We start from the raw sequence: 17,436 nt of genomic DNA on the forward strand, positions 1-17,436 counted from the left end.
TGGAGCCTTGGATTGTGAATTGACGAGCAAAGAGGAAACAGGATAGGAATAAACAGATGCATTTCGGGTTGGGGGGCTGTGAATCGGTGCTGGATCATCAGTTGTCAATGTTCCACGTAGAACATTACCACACAGTACAGACCCTTCAGCTCACAATGTTGTGCCGATGATGCTATGTAAACCTACTCCTCAAATAATCTAAATTCTCCCTACTTCAACACCCGTAACCCTCTCCTTTTCTTGCATCCATGTGCTTACCTAAGTGACTTTTGAATGTCCCTACTGTACCATTTTCCACCACCATTCCCTGGCAATGCATTCTAGCCACCCACCACTCTCTGTGTAAAAACCTTAACTCTGACATCTCCCCTAAAATTTCCTCCATTCATCTCAAAACCGATCTCCTCTGGAATTTGCTACTGTTGCACAGGAATAATGTGTCAGCTGAACACCCTATCTAAACCTTTCATATTGTTACCTACTCTATTCTCACCTCTCATCCTTCAACATTCCAAAGAGAAAAGTCCTAGCTCTGTTACTTTGCTTTTTGTTTTGCTTATTCCAAGGACATGCCTTAAGAAGCATCATCGACAATAAATCATATCAAAGCATGTGGATGATGCAAAGCTGGGGGGGGGGGGGGGGGGGTAGTGTGAGGAGGGCAGAGAAAAGGTTCCTGGGAACCCAGGGGAGTCTGGGCAAGGATGTGGCAATGGGGTAACACAGGGCAGAAAAAATCTGTCAACTGATCATTGTACCCATCTGTATGCATCCCTTTCATCACCATTGGGCTGCAGTCTCCTTCTGCTGAATACAAGTGCTCACCTCAACACTAATATGCTGTGAGACTCTGCCTCCACTACTCCCTCTGGCCATGCCTTCCAAATTCCAAATGCCCTCTGGGTGAAAAAAAATTTTCCTAATACCCCTCTCAACATCTTTCTCCTTATGCTAAATCCTTTGGGTTACAAACACCTCTTCTCTGGGGAAGCAATGACCACAGATTCCTCTGTCTATACCCTTCAAATTGCCTCATAACTGGGACCTCCATCCTGGGAAACACCCTAGTGAATCTACCCTCTGTGGAGCAGTCATGTCCTTTCATAGAACATGGAAAATTACAGCACAGTGCAGGTCCATTGGCTCACTATATTGTGCCACCTCCTCGATCAGTTTAACCCTTCCTCTTTCACAGTCCATAACCCTCTAATCTTCTTACATCCATATGCCTTTTAAAATTTCCTATTGTACCAGCCTCCACTACCACTGCCAGCAATGTATTCAAGGCACCCACCACTCTCTGTAAAAAAAAAGGGCCTCTGACATCTCCCTTAAACTTTCCTCCACTCACCTTAAACAGATTCCACTGGTTTTGGCCATTGCCAGCCCAAAGAGAAAAGCCCTGGCTCACTCAACCTTTCCTCATAAGGCATGTCTTTCTAATCCAGGTGGCATCATGGTAAATACCTCTGTACCCTATCTAAAGCTTCCACATCCTTCCTCTAACGAACTGAACAGAGTTTTCTAGACCTGCAAATATCTATATGGCTATGGAATTCAACCCCCTGGCTAATGAAGGCCAGCATCCCAGATGCCATCTTAACTACCCTATCAACTTGCACAGTAACTTTGAGGGATCTATGGACTTGGACCCCAAGATCCCTCTGTTCCTCCACACTATTAAGAATTCTGCCATTACAACTTTATACTCCAACTTCAAGTTTGATCTTCTAAAGTGCATTACTTCACACCTTTGTGGATTGAACTCCATCTTCCACTTCTCTGCACAACTCTGCGACCTGTCCATATCCTATTGCAACCTAAGACAACCTTCTACAGAGCATCTCAAACCTTCATGTCAAATGCAAACTTACTAACCGACCCTTCCACTTTCTCATCAAAGTCATTTATAAAGATCATAGAGAACAGGGGTCCTGGAACAGATCCCTGCAGAACTCCACTAGTCCCCATCCTCCAGGCAGAATGCAAGCCAATTCCGAATTTCTGAAGGCAAGCCAATTCCAAATCTTTGCAGCCAAGTTTCCAAGGATCCCATGCCTCATGAATCTCTGGATTAGCCTAACACGGAAGGCTTTGTCAAGTGCCTTAACAAGATCCGTATACACCACGCCTACCTTCATCAATCTTTCTTGTGGTCTCCTCAAAAAATTCATTTGGGTTCATGAGGCATGGCCTGCCCCTTTCTACATTGTGGCGACCAAAACGTCACACAATATTCCAGATGAGGACTCGGCAGTCTCTTATAACAACAGCAGTAATATTTGAAGTGATTGAAAAAGAGCGGAGATGTTTTGTACAATGATAGAATTAGAACGTTGTATTTCAGTCACCACACCTTAGGCTGAATGCATCTGTTATAGAGGGAATGCCACATAAGTTCCTGTGAAGGCAGAATGTGCGAACTGGACTTGTCTCCCCAGAGTTTAGAAGAATGAGAGGTGATCTCATGGAAATGTGGAAAATTTGATGAGGTAGATGTTACCCTCCACCAGCTAGAATAAGAGAGTAACAGTCTTAGAAAAAGGGGATCAACCATTCAGGACAAAGTTGAGGTTGTACCTGTGTACCTGCTTTTGTACAGCGCTGGGGTACGTGGCGCCTGTGTAATGTCCATCACCAGAGTGGCTCTTGTACAGCGCTGGGGTACGTGGTGCCTGTGTAATGTCCATCACCAGTGTGGTTTTTGTATTGTGCTGGGTACTTGGTGCCTGTGTAATGTCCATCACCAGTGTGGCTTTTGTATTGTGCTGGGTACTTGGTGCCTGTGTAATGTCCATCACCAGTGTGGCTTTTGTATAGCGCTGGGGTACATGATGCCTGCGTAATGCCCTTCACCAGCGTGGTCCTGGTACAGGCCTGGGGTTCATGGTTAGTGATGCCCAGGGCAATGTTGGGCTCCATCCTCTGACCCATGCCAGGGTTTCATTCTAGGCCTAACATTAGTGAGCATGGCACTGCATCCTGATACAGTGCCAGTATAGTGCCCTCGCTCAACATGACTCTGACACGGTCTTGTGTGATTATTGCTGAACCTAATGATGGAGGCCTCCCCTCTCACCTTCTACCATCCAAATCCACGAGACCAAGCCATGTCTCTGAAAGTATTGTTGGGCAGGAACCACGGAGCAAGAAGCATGATGTTGGTCCAGCACATGATTAATCAATAATGTTGTGAAGTCCTGATGAGAAGTTTAAACAGTCTGTTCTAAATGCCACATTCAGCAAGGTTCATTGTGCTCACTACGTCACTGCTTCAGCGCTGATTCTACTCCAAGGAAGTGGGTGCTTGCAAACAGACTCCCAAGGGATGCACTGTGATACCTAATTGTGGTTCTGGCTGTTTTTCACACATCAGCACAGAACTCCCCACCCATTCTCACCTGCAAGGTGGGCCGTCCGTGTCACATGTCCTTTTTCCTCCCTCACCCCCAGCTTTGCTAATTTGTCCAGATTTCCCAGAAAGAGCAACTTACTGAAGGAGAGGCTTTCAAGCTCCAGAGAGTGTTTGAATTGTAGCTTTTGAGTGGCAGTGAAAATCAGTTAGTTGTTGCCAGAGGAAGGAGGAGGAATGTTGAACTGGGATCCCATGGGAGCTGGTGATGGGAGGGGAAAAGGGGAGGAAAGCGTTGGAAGGGGAGAGCTTCTCATTAATCCCGATCCATCAGAATGGCAGAAGCTCTTGGTTTGGACCAGCGGCCTTTCTGAGGCCACCACCAACCCAAATGGCCTCCAAGCTCTCCAGCTGCAGAGGAATGAAAGTTCCACAACAGGAAACAGGCCCTTCGATCCAGCTTGTCTATGCCAATAATCTCGTCCCATTTGCCCATATCTCACTAATCTTTCCCGAACCATGTATCCGTCAGAATGGCTTTTGAACGCCCTAATTATCCTCGCCTCTACCAGTCTGCTCTTGTTTCACACAGCCACCACCCTCTATGTGAAGAAGGTGCCTCTCAGGTCCCTTTTAAATCTTTCCCCTTAAAGGCAAATCATGTTCTCACAATTGACAAATTGCTCATACTAAGGTGTGAAGCAAGCTGTGAACATCTAGTTGGATGATACTGTGCCCACAAAGCTTTCCCAACTGGTTTGGTGTTTTTCATTGCAACCTTTCAGTAAAATTGATAAACTGGACACATCTACATCAGCAAACTTGTATTTATTGCATTTTTCTTTCCTGGTTACCTTTCTTGCTTCACCCCACAGCATCAATATTGATGTGACCCCCCTCCCCCTCCCCAGTTATGTTAGGCCAAGGGTTACGATACATGAACGCCAGTCCTTATTGAAGCTGAGCTGGTGAAGATGGTCCAATATTCTGCTAAATGTTAAGTTTTTAAGAGGAAGAGGATCTTATCCCTGTCCCCTTCTTTCCCTATTTAATATGCAATTTCACCTTTTCTATCTTAGTTGATAAGTCATTTAGACCCAAAGTGCTGACGGACAACTTGTACCCATGGATGCAGTTTGACCTGCTGAGTTCCTACAGCAATTCCTTATCTGCTTCAAATCTTTCATCCTTGGATGACATGTGAATTTTCAACCCTGGGTATATACGCTCAAAGGGTGGCTACTAGGACCACCAGGGAGAATACATTAAGAACAGAGAGTGCCCAATTCTCTTTGTGAGTTGTAGATTTATATTGTGAGTTTCAATGACATCACTTCATGCCCAAAATGTCAAATGACCAATATAATGAGTGCCAACAGCAAAATTTACAGACAAGACCAACTGCTTCTCTGTACCAATCTCAATTCCTCACGAAAATTAACCCTGTTCGTTACCTCTTGGTTTTGCAATAACTGTGGGGTGACTGGAAAACAGATGCTCGGACATTACATTGAATGCACAAGGGAGAGGATCAGCGTCACCATACACAGGCCACCAGAAGTTAATAGGAATAGAAAATGCTAGATCAGGCAGCATCTATGGTGGGGGAAACAGAATTAATGTTGCAGGCTGGCAATCTTTCACTCTGACTCTGTCCTCAACTGTTGTCTCTGCTCATTCTCCCCCCACCCCCCCCCCACCACCACAGATGCTGCCTGTCTCACTAAACAGTTCCATCATTTTTATTTTTGTTTAATCTCAAATCTCCAGTATCAGCAGCTGTTTTACAATTAATTGAGGAATTTCCTGAGTGAAAGTTCAATCGACTTGACCTTGCTTGTTCTCTCAGCAAACTGCAGTCGAACAGCGGTGCCAAACATCAAAGATAAACGTCAGTAGTTTGCCTCACTTTTGTCCCCATCGTAATGTGCAACGGTACAGGGACTCCTCAACTTCTGTTCTGGCACTCCCATCGTAAGTCAAAAAAATCGTAACCTGAAAAAGAATACTGCCCCTACCATTTTAATAATTAAATGTTGAGTATAACATGTTGAATGTTGGATTCAGAGACTGCTCATCACGAGAGAATATGCCATACACTACTCTCACGTGATGCTGCTATTGCCCACAGTCACGCCAGGGTTGCGTGCAGCATACCGCAAGCGTGGGAACGCATCAGAACTTGAAATCAAAAGTACAGATTCAAACCATCCTAATTTTGAAAATTTGTAAGTCGGAGCATCGGAAAATTGGGACCATGTGTACTCGAATGGAATTGGATTCCTCAGGCAAAGTTGCTGGAATTAGGATAATGTCTATTTAATGTTTTGGCTCTCCCCTTTACTGCCAACTACAAATGCGTCCCTCCAACCCACTCTAGTCCCAACTCGGTTGAAATTTGGCATTGTTATCTAGTTCCGCCTACTTTTGGAGTCATCCAATCCAAGCTGCCCCCCACCCCTCAGATTCTGCTGCCCACCCACATACGAGGGGCAGTTCACAATGGCCACTTCACCAACTGTGCTGCACATCTTTGGGAAATGGTCAGAGCATGAGAAGTTGCGAGCTTCAACGCCATAGACGGAACCAGAGGCAGGGATCGAACCGAGGGTCTCCAGTGTGCTGGTAGGCAGTGGCTCTACCCCCCACGTCACTGGGGAGTCCAGCTCTTTAAGGATGGTGGTCTGGCCCTATGGTCTTGACATTGAGTAGTCCAGCACAGACAAGAGGTCCCAGGTTTCTGCTTTACCCCAGGACTGACAAGGGGTGACACATTCTAAAGGTGTTGTGAGCACCCAGTCGTCTGAGGTTCAAACAGAGTCATCTTCACAGTACTGAGCATCGTAGGCACTCAGCCTACAGGTCCATTCCAAACTCGACACTTACCATTCCATACCTGATGCAATACACACCCCTTGTACCAGTGCAGCAAACTCCTGGATAATCTACCAGGAGTGTGATAAACTCAGGTTCATTTGGGAAAGAAAATCTGAGATTAACACACAATGTAAGTGCAGAAGGAGCTCAGCAGGTCAGGCAGCATCCGCGGAAGGTAAGAGTTGACGTTTCGGGCTGAAAATCCTTGATCACGAAAAGCAAAAACCAAGTGGGCATCCGAATAAAAAGATGGGTGGGTTGGTGGGAGAGTAGCAACAGGCTGGCAGGTATTCGGTGAATACAGTTGGAAGGGGATAGTAATGAGCTGAGAGGTGAAAGGGGCAGAGGGGTGAGAAAGGTGCATTCTCAAGTCAAGTCATTTATTGACACCTGACTGTACAAGTACAACCTAATGAAACACACAACCTCGGACACACAACCAGATATTACACACATACAGACAAACAATGCATATGCACGACAAGCATTCATATATACAAATCAATATTGTTTCATGACTATGAGCATCTCAGATGGTTAGTGTGAGCCGTTCCTTTGGTCTTTCAGCATTCTCACTGCCCGTGGGAAGAAGCTGTTCCTCAGCCTGGTGCTGCAGGCTCTGATACTTCTATATCTCTTCACTGACGGGAGCAGCTGAAAGATGGGGTACAAGGGGTCCTTGATGATTTTGTGTGCCCTTTTCAAATAATGATCCTGATAGATCATGTTGATGGAGTGGGGTGTGGTGGGGGTAGGGAGACTCCACTCTGGTGGGAGGAAGGGGGTGGGGGAGCTAGAGGGAGAAAGGAGGAGTGGATGATGGGCAGGTAGGGAGGGTAGGGAAGGGGAAAGAGAAGGAGAAATAAGAATGATTTGACCTGTTCAGGGCTCAGCCCTGCATTAGATAAGCAAACATCCCCCGTGCTATCCAACCTTTCATCTTGTCTCTGCCATGGCATGTAGACTGTTGTCAATGTTAAGGCCTTCAGCGGCCCACCTGAAGAACAGAGTCAGCCATTTGCCACAGTAACTACTTGGCCTCCCTGAAGTGAGTGTAGACTTCCGAAAACGTTGGGCTATTTGCAATCCCGTCAATCACTTGCTGAGAAATTTTGACAGCAGGTTTCTTCACACGGTGGGCTTGGATTCAGCAGTGTTGATCCACCATCAATTCTGATTCTTTTCTTTCTGCTTCTGTAGGCTTCTGGAGATTTTGGGAGCGGATACGGAAGAAGATTTCAAACGGTAAGGGAGACCATTGGTGACGCTGATGGCTGAGTGAGGTGCAGAATGCAAAAGCAGAGCTACCCCGGCAAGGGTCTCCAGGATGTGGTTCATATCTTCTACCCATTGTAGAATCAGACAGTACAGCAACAGGCCAAAAAGTATTGATTGAAGATTCCTTTATTGTAATATACTGCAGTAAAATCCCTGTTATCCAGAATACGAGCAACTGTCGAAATAAGGCACAGAAAATAAATAGGTAAAAAATACAAAAGTTTAAAATTGGTGCCCCCTAGTGGTCAGTTCACCAATCCATGCAATCTCAAGCAACTGGAAAATTTACTATCCGGTACCCAATGGGCGATGGATACCAGAGGTTTTACTGTAATACACAAAATACCTGAAACACATCAACTTTTGTTTGCTGTAAAGGCACACAAAGAGTTTCCACTAGCATTGTCCAGTGACCTTAACAATCAGAGAAAGAGAAGCAAAATAGAGTTCGTATTTTCTGGTTTGCACACAGAACAGCTGTCATCTTTCCTCAATGCAGAAAAGGGCAGCACAGTTAGTGTAGCTGTTAGCGCAATGTTGTTACAGTGCCAGTGACCCAGGTTTGAATCCAGCACTCTCAGTAAGGAGTTGGTACGTTCTCTCTATGTCTGCATGGGTTTCCTCAGGGTGCTTCGGTTTCCTCCCACCCTTCAAAACATACTGGGTTGTACATTATTTGCTGTATTTAGGCGTCATGGACTCACAGGCTGGAAGACCCTGTTACCATGCAGTATGTCTAAATTAAATTAAAATTAATACCCCAAGTTCCTCTGGATTCCCCCGCCCTACCTGAGCAACTCCCTTGGCCTCATCTTTCCCTGAACATTCTGTCCCCATACATAACCCACCCTTTGAAACATCCTAAAATCTTTGCCTTTTGTAAACAAAAGGCTCTAATCCAATGCGCTAGTTCTGTTTTGAACAACCACCCCCCAACCTCCTGCCTTTTCTCATTGAAAGATGTCAGTGTCACTTATTTCGAGCTGTTGTCCAGCTGCTAATGTGGCTCGTCCCCGGCTTTGTAGTCACTGAGGCTTTGGCTGCAGATGCTTGTCTCAATGCACCACAGTGAGCTTCGAGTCCTTCTCCAAGCTCTCTGAATTCAAGCTGGGAAGAATGCAGCATGAACTGCCCATCTCCCTCTAAAGCTGTGCTTAAATCTGCAACACAGTGCTGCAAGCTGGAATGATCTGGATTTGCAGTGATTTTCACAGATTCTTCTGGCATTGAACAGAACATCTGGTCTAGTGCTTGACTGAAACAAGCGGACGGAGAGCTGGCGGCTTTCTTATGGAGTCAGCTCTCCTTTAGTTGTGGACTGGGGGTCTGTCTGTTTTTTGCTATCTCTGTCGTTACCCTTGAATTGGCTGAGGGCTAGAATTCTCATCAATTTTTCTCCAGCCACTGAAGACACTCTCCGCACGGGGGAGGAGATTTCCATTAGTGGTGATTTTTGACACTGCCGTCCCTTTCTCGTTCTGCATTCCTTCCCCTCCTAACACCTTACTGAATATTATTAGAAACTGTTGGATTCTGCAAACTTCTAGATGTGGATTATCTTTTCCACTTTCACATGCCACAGAGTGCTAATTCTTCCCATGGCACACCACTTTGTTACAAGTTTCCCCATTGATGGGCTGGGGCTGCCTATTGCTCTCCTTTCCTGACCTGCTGAGTTCCTCCAGCAAGTTTAAATTTTAAATTAAATTTAGACATACAGCACTGTAACAGGCCCTTTTAGGCCCACAAGCCCTTGCTGCCCAATTGCACCTATTGACCTACAATCCCAGTACGATTTGAAGGGTGGGAGGAAACTGGAGCACCCGGAGGACACCCATGCAGACATGGGGAGGACGTACAAACCCCTTACAGACAGCACCAGATTCGAACTGGCGCTGTAACAGCGTTGCGCTAACTGATACGCTAACTGTGCTGCCCCTTTCCTGAATTAAGAAAAGATGACAGCTATTCTGTGTACAAACCACAAAGAAGGATTCCCAGAAATTCGTTGTCCTAGGTCCATTGCACAAACACGCTACATGGCCGAGGACAACGTTTATGTTGAATGATGTTGATGAGAGTTTATTGCCTTACGCATAAGTACAATGTACAACTTCAAGATTTAATTTATTATCATAGTAATAAAACAGTGTTACATATTACATGAAATTTTTTTTTTGCCTGGGCAGACAGATTTGCCTCTGGAAGGAATCACCTAAGTGCCTCTTACAGTCAAACTTACAGTCAGAGAGAGAGAAGCAAAAGAGAGACCAACCCCCCACCATCCCCCCCTCCCGGGTCACCTAGATTCACCTCCAGTGCTTCTGCAGCCTCTGCAGCTACACAGAGTCCAGTCCAAACCACTGGCAACCTGAGCTTGCAGGGAGATTCTTGCTGGCTGCAGCAACAGGTTCCTAAAATACTCCAACAAACAATGATATAAAACACACCCTGAAAAATGATAAAGGGATAGATAAATATTCACAGTTGCACTTAATGCAATAGAAACTATAAATGTAAAAAGATAAATGGTTGTCGAACACGTGTGATGTTACGATAGTGCAGATGCATCTTTGAGTGGTCCCAGAGAAGGGCCTATCACTGGAGTTCTGAGCTCCCTCTCTGTGCCTGTGACACGGTTAACCGGACAGGTCTAAATGACCCGCTGGGGTGTGCCATGCACAGTGTCTGGCTGGGCCGGCTTTACTGCTTCCATCAGCTGCAACAATGGCCTCTGTGAATCCAAATCTGCATCATGTTCAAGATGACAATGAGTTTATTGTCATATACATTGTACATGGGCACCAAAATTCTTCCTTGCTGCAGCCAAGCAGGGAGTTCATGGGGGAAAAGAAACGATACAGTAAATTAAATTTAAAAAAAGATAATAAATATAAAACATGGATAGATAATAACCATATAACAATTACGCCCTTCTAGTCCGCACTGATTTACATGAAACTCCAACTAGTTCACAAGATCACAAGACAAAGGACAGAAGCAGGCCTTTAGGCCCATCAAGTCTGTTCCGTAAATCTACACTACTCTACATTAGTTCCAATTTCTGGCCTTTTCCCTATATCCCTTGATGCCCTCACTAATGAGATACTTGTCTATTTCTTGTTTAAATACTCCTAGTGATCTGGCTTCCACTGCTGTATGCGGCAGTGAGTTCCACAGATCCACGACCCTGTGACTAAAGAAATTCTTCCTAATCTCTGTTTTATATAGATAGCTTCTAATTTTCAGACTATGACCCCACCAAGGGCAACATCTTACCTGCATCCACCTTACCTAAACATTTCAAAATACAAAATGCCTCTATAAGATCTCCTCTCATTCTCCTATACTCCAATGAATACAACCCAAGAGCTGCCAAATGCTCCTCGTACATTAGTCCTTGCATTCTGGGAATCATCCTAGTAAATCTCCTCTGCACCATCTCCAACAACATCATATCCTTTCTAAGATAGGGGGCCCAAAACTGCACACAGTTCTCCAATTGAGGTCTCACCAGTGTCCCATAGAGCCTCATCAACACCTCTTTACTCTTAGTTCCACCTACCTACTCCCTGCCCATAACCCTCCAACCCCCTCACGTCATGTACTCATCTTAAATGACAAAATTTGCCCTGCCGCAACTACCTCTTCTGGAAGGTCATTCCACTCAGCCACCACACTTCTGAGTGAAGAAGCATACTCTTATATTACTTCTAAAGTTTTGCCCCCTAACTCTTAACTTATGACCCCTTGTTCCAATCTCCCCTACCCTCAGGGGAGAGTGCCTATTCACATCTACTCTGTCTATTTCTTCATAATTTTAAATAACTCTATCATATCCCCTCTCAACCTTCTACGCTCCATTGAATAAAGTCCCAGACTACTCAGTCTTTCTTTGTATTCTAGATACTGCAATCCAGGCAGCATTTTACTAAACCTTCTTTGCACCCTCTCTACCTTATTTATATCCTTCCTATAATTTGGAGACCAGAACTGCATACAATATTCCAAACTTGGCTGCACCAATGCCTTAAAAAGTCTCAACACCACCTCCCAGCTCCTATATTCTATGCTATGATTTATAAAGGCCAGCATACCAAAAGCCTTCTTCATCACCCTATCTGTATGGGAATCCACCTTCAAGGAATGATGAATTGTTATTCCAAGATCCCTCTGTTCCTTTGTATTCCTCAGTGCTCTCCCCTTCACTGCATATGTCCTATTTTGGTTATTCTTTCCAAAATGAAGCACCTCACACTTATCTACATTAAACTCCATCAACCACCTTTCAGCTCACTCTTCCAAGTAGTCCAAATCCTTCTGCAATCCACGAAAACCCTCCTCACTATCCACAACTCCCCCTATTTTTGTTTCGTCTGCATATTTACTCACCCAATTTACCACCCTGTCATCTAAATCATTAATATAAATGACAAACAACAAAGGACCCAACACCAAGCCCTGTGGCACACCGCTCATCATCAACCTCCATCCTGACAGGCATTTGTCCACCATGAGTCTCTGGTGCCTTTCTTCTAGCCACCGTTGAACCCATCTGACTATCTCTATATTAATCCCTAGTGACCGAACCTTCCTCATTAACCTTTTTGCGGAACCTTATCAAAAGCCTTACTGAAATCCAAATAGACCATGTCAACTGCTCTACCTTCATCAACATTGCTAGTCACTTCTTCAGAAAATACAACAAGATTTGTCAAACACGACTTTCCTCTCACAAACCCATGTTGGGTGTCTCTGATCAATCCCTGCTTCTCCAGATATTTATACATATTATCCCTAAGAGTACCTTCCATTTGTTTCCCCACCACCGATGTCAAACTTGCTGGCCGATAATTGCTTGGCCTACACCTTGAGGCCTTTTTAAACAGCGGAACCACGTTTGCAATCCGCCAAACCTGCATTAAACAGGGAAAATAAAGTGATGTTCCCAACTGTGGAGACGGTGCTTTTGTGGTATTGGAGAGGTGATGAATGGAATAAGGGGAGCTTAAAGAGCCTGATAGCTGTTGGAAAGAAGCCATTCCTAAACCTGGAGCTGCTGGTCCTCTGCCCAAAGTTAGCAGTGGCTGAGACCAACGTGAAGGGAGTCAATTATGGTGCTGACTGCCTTCTGGAGGCAGCACCTCACTTGGATTCCCAAACCCTGCAGCCACATTCCTGGGAACAGCATCCCACTTAAAAAGCAAGGAGTGGGTTGGGGGGGTGTGAGGGGGTGTGAAGATGTGGATGTTGGTGCAGCCAGGGAAGGGGGTGTGCTGATGGGGCCAGGGAGGTGTTGGAGTGACCGGGGGAGCATTGGTGGGATCGGGGGAGGGTTTGGTGGGACCGGGAAGGTGCTGGTGGGACCGGGGGAGGGGTTGCTGGAGCTTGATGCCTCTTGTTGAGTGAAGGGTAAGGCCTAGCATGGAACTGGTGGAGTTGAGGATTCCTGATGGTGATACAACCCAGCATTGGAAGGGATTAGCTGGCGCTTGTTCACGGGCAGCGAGGTGACTGGGTGCCCCTGCCTCATTTCCCCATGCTGATACTAGATCTTGTACAGGTGACTCCTCCTTCATATCCCCATCTTGAGCATCAACCAGTTCATCCACCACCCATGAGCAGGGAAACAGCTGGGCCTCTGCGACCTGGCCACGAGACCATCCGATGGACAGATGTGTCCCTGGGGGAGCGAGGTAGGACATTGTGGTGCTGTCTCCGAGACTGCCATATCCCTGTGTGGTGCAGGGGCATTTGTGTGTGCACACTTCTAATTACAAAAGTGTGTGCACGTGAGTGTTTATATGCAGGAATGTGTGTAAATGTTTATGCAGGAGTGTATGCACCTGTGTGTGTGCGTGAACGACTGTGTGTCAGCCAATATATGTGTATGCAGACTGTCTGCATGTATGTTTGTGTATATATTTGTCTCTGTGTTTGTATATGTGCATGTGCGTGTTCATATGAATGCATGTGTTGTGTGTGTATGTGTATGCGTGCTGGGGTCCTGGGGAGGGGATAGGGGAGGGGAGGCTTACCAAGGTGGAGGTGGGATGGGGTGGGTCCTGGCATGGGAGGAGGTAGGTGCCAGGCTGCGAGTGGGGGGTGGGGGTGGGGGAGGGGGAGAAGTTGGTCCCGGGGTGGGGGTGAGGGGAGGTGGGTCCCAGGATGGGGAGGTAGGGTGGGGAGGTGAGGTGGGGGTGGGTCCCAGGGTGGGGGTGGGGAGTGATGGGGGTAGGGAGGTGGGTTCCAGTGTGGGGATGGTGTCTTTGTGAGAGTGAGGAGGGTGTATGGGGAGAGTGTGGGTGTTCACACAGACACGCACACACCTTCCCGAGCTGTGAGTGGTTTCACTGAGCCAACCTGCTGGATGTGAGAGTGATGATCTCTTTACAATCTTTGCTGACCTTTACTCAACCCAATGGTGTATTTTGTGGTGTTCGATGTTACTGTGAGGAGCACCCATACGAACCCCAGCACAAGGGTGCTGGTACACAGCACGATCCCACGAATGCCCAATTAACTGGGTTTTGTTGGTTGAGGAGTAATTACTGCCAAGATCACAGGGAAATCAAATTTCTCCATGGTATGCTCTATGCCTCTTTGGAGAGCAGAAATGCTGAATATTTAATGTTGCCACCCAGAAAGGGGAACCCACTGGAATGTTTACCCGAGACCCAACTGTGGGGTTTCAGTCAAAGGCACCAGATTGGCTGCTGGGAGGCTGGCTGCCACCAACTCTTTCTCCATACGTTCCATGTTGGTCAAATACTGGAACATCTGCCGCAAACCATTTCATTTTGGCCGGACTATGGAAACAACAGTTGTGCTTGTTCAACTGCTCCAGCTCTCAGGGATTAAAAGATTACTTCAGAAAACAAGCATTTCCCTCCTGCAGATTATGGTGGATTAGGCAACAATGGATTTTGGATTTCTTCTTTGCTTCATCCACCACTTGCCCTGTTTCACTCTTTCCATCCCAACACCCCATCTCCTCTCTCTCTCTCTCTCTCTCTCTCTCTCTCTCTCTCCCTCGCTCCCCCTCCCCCCTCTCTCCCCTCCCTTCCCTCCCCTTCTCTCCTCTGTCCTTCCCTCCTCTCCTCTCCCTCCCCCTCTCCCCTCATTCTCCCTCTTTTTTCTCTCTCTCCCTCCCTCCCACCTGTCTCTCCCCTCCCCTTTTCATCTTCCTCTCTTTTCCTCTCTGTTTCCTTCCCTCCCTCCCCTTTGCTCTTTCCCTTTTCCTTCCCCTCACTGTCTCCCTCTCCTGTTTCCTCCCCTCTCCATTTTCCTACCTTTCCGTACCCCGCTCCATCCTCCCTTAATCTTTCCCTTTATTTCTCCCCTCTCCTTTTCTCCCCCTCACTCTCTAATAACCCCCTCCATCTTTCTCTCTCCTACACCCACACACTGTCTCTCCCTCTTCTATGAAACATCCATGCCTCATCTCAGCCTCATCTCAGCTGTAAGTTCACAGCCCTCCTTTGCAATGCTTCAAAGCCATTCTCCTGTTGAAAGTCCAGTTGAAATCCCTTTTCCATTTCCTCTCTCTCCCTCTCCCCTGTCCTCTTATCATATTAAATTAACCCCTTTTGTCTGTTGGTCTGTATTCCTCCCCCTCTCATTCTTCCCTTCACCCCATTCCTTTAATACAGACACCTGTCTTTTTATGACTCATACCTTGAGGAAGGGCTCAGGCCTGAAATGTCAACCATATATCTTTACCTCCTATGGACGCTGCGAGACCAGCTGAGTTCCTCGAGAATTAAATGTTTTTATTTTAAAAAATCCCTCAATCCACTTTATTCACGCAAATTATCTGATTGGTTCGCAATTTTGCTCTCATTGGGATCTTGCTATGTAAGTGCCATTTGCTGTGTTTGCTTGGAGTAAAATGAGAAAGTCCGCAGATGCTGTGATTGTAGTAAAAACAAAGAGATGCTGGAGGATCTCGCAGCGCCTAGAGGAGGTAAATGTAATTTATTTTTTAATTTTTAAATTTAGACATACAGCACGGTAACAGATCCTGTCGGCCCATGAACCTCTGCTGGCCAATTGCACCCAATTAACCTACAGCCCCTGGTACGTTTCAAATGATGGGACGAAACCCAAGCCCCTGGGGAAAACCCACGCAGACACAGGGAAAAGTCCTTCCAGACAGCGCAAGAATCAAACCACGGTCGCTGGCACAGTAACAGCATTGCACTAACCGTGCAGCTCCACGTGGGAAGTGTGTCAGTGGGGAGTGTGTCGGTGGGGAGTATGCCAGTGGGGAGTGTGTCAGTAAACATACACTCTCCCCATCGATACATTCTCCACTGACACACTCCCCACCGATACATTCCCCACTGGCACACTCCCCACTGATACATTCCCCACTGACACACTCCCCACCGATACATTCTCCACTTACTGACACCCCAAAAGATAGATTACCGCCGTTTCGGGCCTGAGCCCTTCTTCAAGGTTTGATTGTGTTTCTGATTGGCTGTGAGGCAACATATGGAGATCAACAGGCAACTGATCAGAGCCTTTCAGGGACAGAAATCATTTGTTGAAGCAATTGTGAGCCGCTTTTACACAGCCGCTGAAGAACAGAACATTTTAGGAAATGTTCTTCTCCGGTGGTAGCATAAAAATGTTGAGACAGAATCTATTACATAAATTCCACCCCGTAATTTTTCCACTGGTATCCCTGCATATTTTTACCAAGAGGCTACAGTCTAAAATGATCGCAGCCACTCCATAAGAAATGGGCCTAATTAATACATCATTTACGATGTCCACGTGCTGACGATGTGCATCGGACGTATGTTGCACATCCAAGTCGACGTCCACCCACGCTTGTCAGAGGGTCCACTCACGTCACCCTCCGACAAACTCTGCAACACAAGAAGGCTGTGTAAAAGTGGTCCTGTGTAAACGACCACATCAGATCACACCCGAGGAATGTATACTAATTTGTTTTTGAATAATTCAGCTGTTTCTGTGTAAAAATGCCAATAGTTGGGGGATCCAACCTGATCTGGAGTTCTTCTATTTCCTTCTGATGTATGAGGCCATTCAGCCTGCTGAATCAATGTAAGCCCTCACCCAATTCCACGCCACACTGTTTCTCCTGCCCCCACCTGAACCTGAGGGTGCATTTACAGTGGCCAATTAACTGACGACTCTGCAAGCCTTTTGGGTGGAAAATCGGAGCACTCAGAGGAAACCCATGTGGTCACGGGGAGAAGGGGCAAAAGTCCACACGTCAAGGGCGGAGGTTGGGATTGAATCTGGGTCCCTGAAGCCATGAGATACCAGCTGCTGGCCCATAAGGTTGCAGAGAGTGGCTTGGCTGCATGCAACTGATAGCAGGGCAGAGAAGAGCGTGCCAGGAATCTGCAGCCATTGAGATCCAACAGAGTCATCCTCTGGGTGACAGCGCCATCCAGTGGTAGAAGGATGGTTACACAACAGGCAGCCACATTAAGTAGTCAATGTATGTGTCTTGTATATGTATGTCTGTGCATGTGTGTCTGTCTTTCCATGTGTGTGTGCATGAGCGTGCATGTGTGTATATGTGGTTGTGTGTCTGTGTGTATGTTTGTGTGATGGTGGTGAGTGTATGTGTCTGTGTGTGCACTTAAGAAAATGTTGCAATTTGTGCATAAACATTGCCTGCATGTGTTGAAAATGTTGGCATGTGTATGCTTGTGTAAATATTACATGGGTTTGTGTACTTGTTTGTAAATACTGTGCATTTGTGTGTGTGAAAATGCGCCGTGTGTGTAAACTTTTCACGTGTGTCTACCATAGCACGTTTGTGTGTCTGCATGTGTCCTAGACCATGTGGAACATCATATGACCAAGCAGTGCGTGATGTGGGTGCATCACTGTCCACAAATGGGCACACTCACAAGACTACACACTCCACAATGAAACACCAA

At 46.4% G+C, this 17,436-nt stretch overlaps 1 protein-coding gene across 2 annotated transcripts in view; it reads left to right on the forward strand.

Moving 5' to 3' along the window:
- LOC138761656 (collagen alpha-1(XVIII) chain-like) overlaps positions 1-17,436 on the forward strand; it is a 290,964-nt gene that overhangs the window by 184,145 nt on the left and 89,383 nt on the right. For both annotated transcript variants that reach the window (XM_069934180.1, XM_069934179.1), the window contains 2 exons: positions 7,430-7,474; positions 13,071-13,203. In XM_069934180.1, the coding sequence (XP_069790281.1) occupies positions 7,430-7,474; positions 13,071-13,203 (178 nt within the window). The remainder of the gene's footprint in view (positions 1-7,429; positions 7,475-13,070; positions 13,204-17,436) is intronic.

Source organism: Narcine bancroftii, chromosome 4 (assembly GCF_036971445.1).
Source record: "Narcine bancroftii isolate sNarBan1 chromosome 4, sNarBan1.hap1, whole genome shotgun sequence".
Taxonomy (NCBI): Eukaryota; Metazoa; Chordata; class Chondrichthyes; order Torpediniformes; family Narcinidae; genus Narcine; species Narcine bancroftii.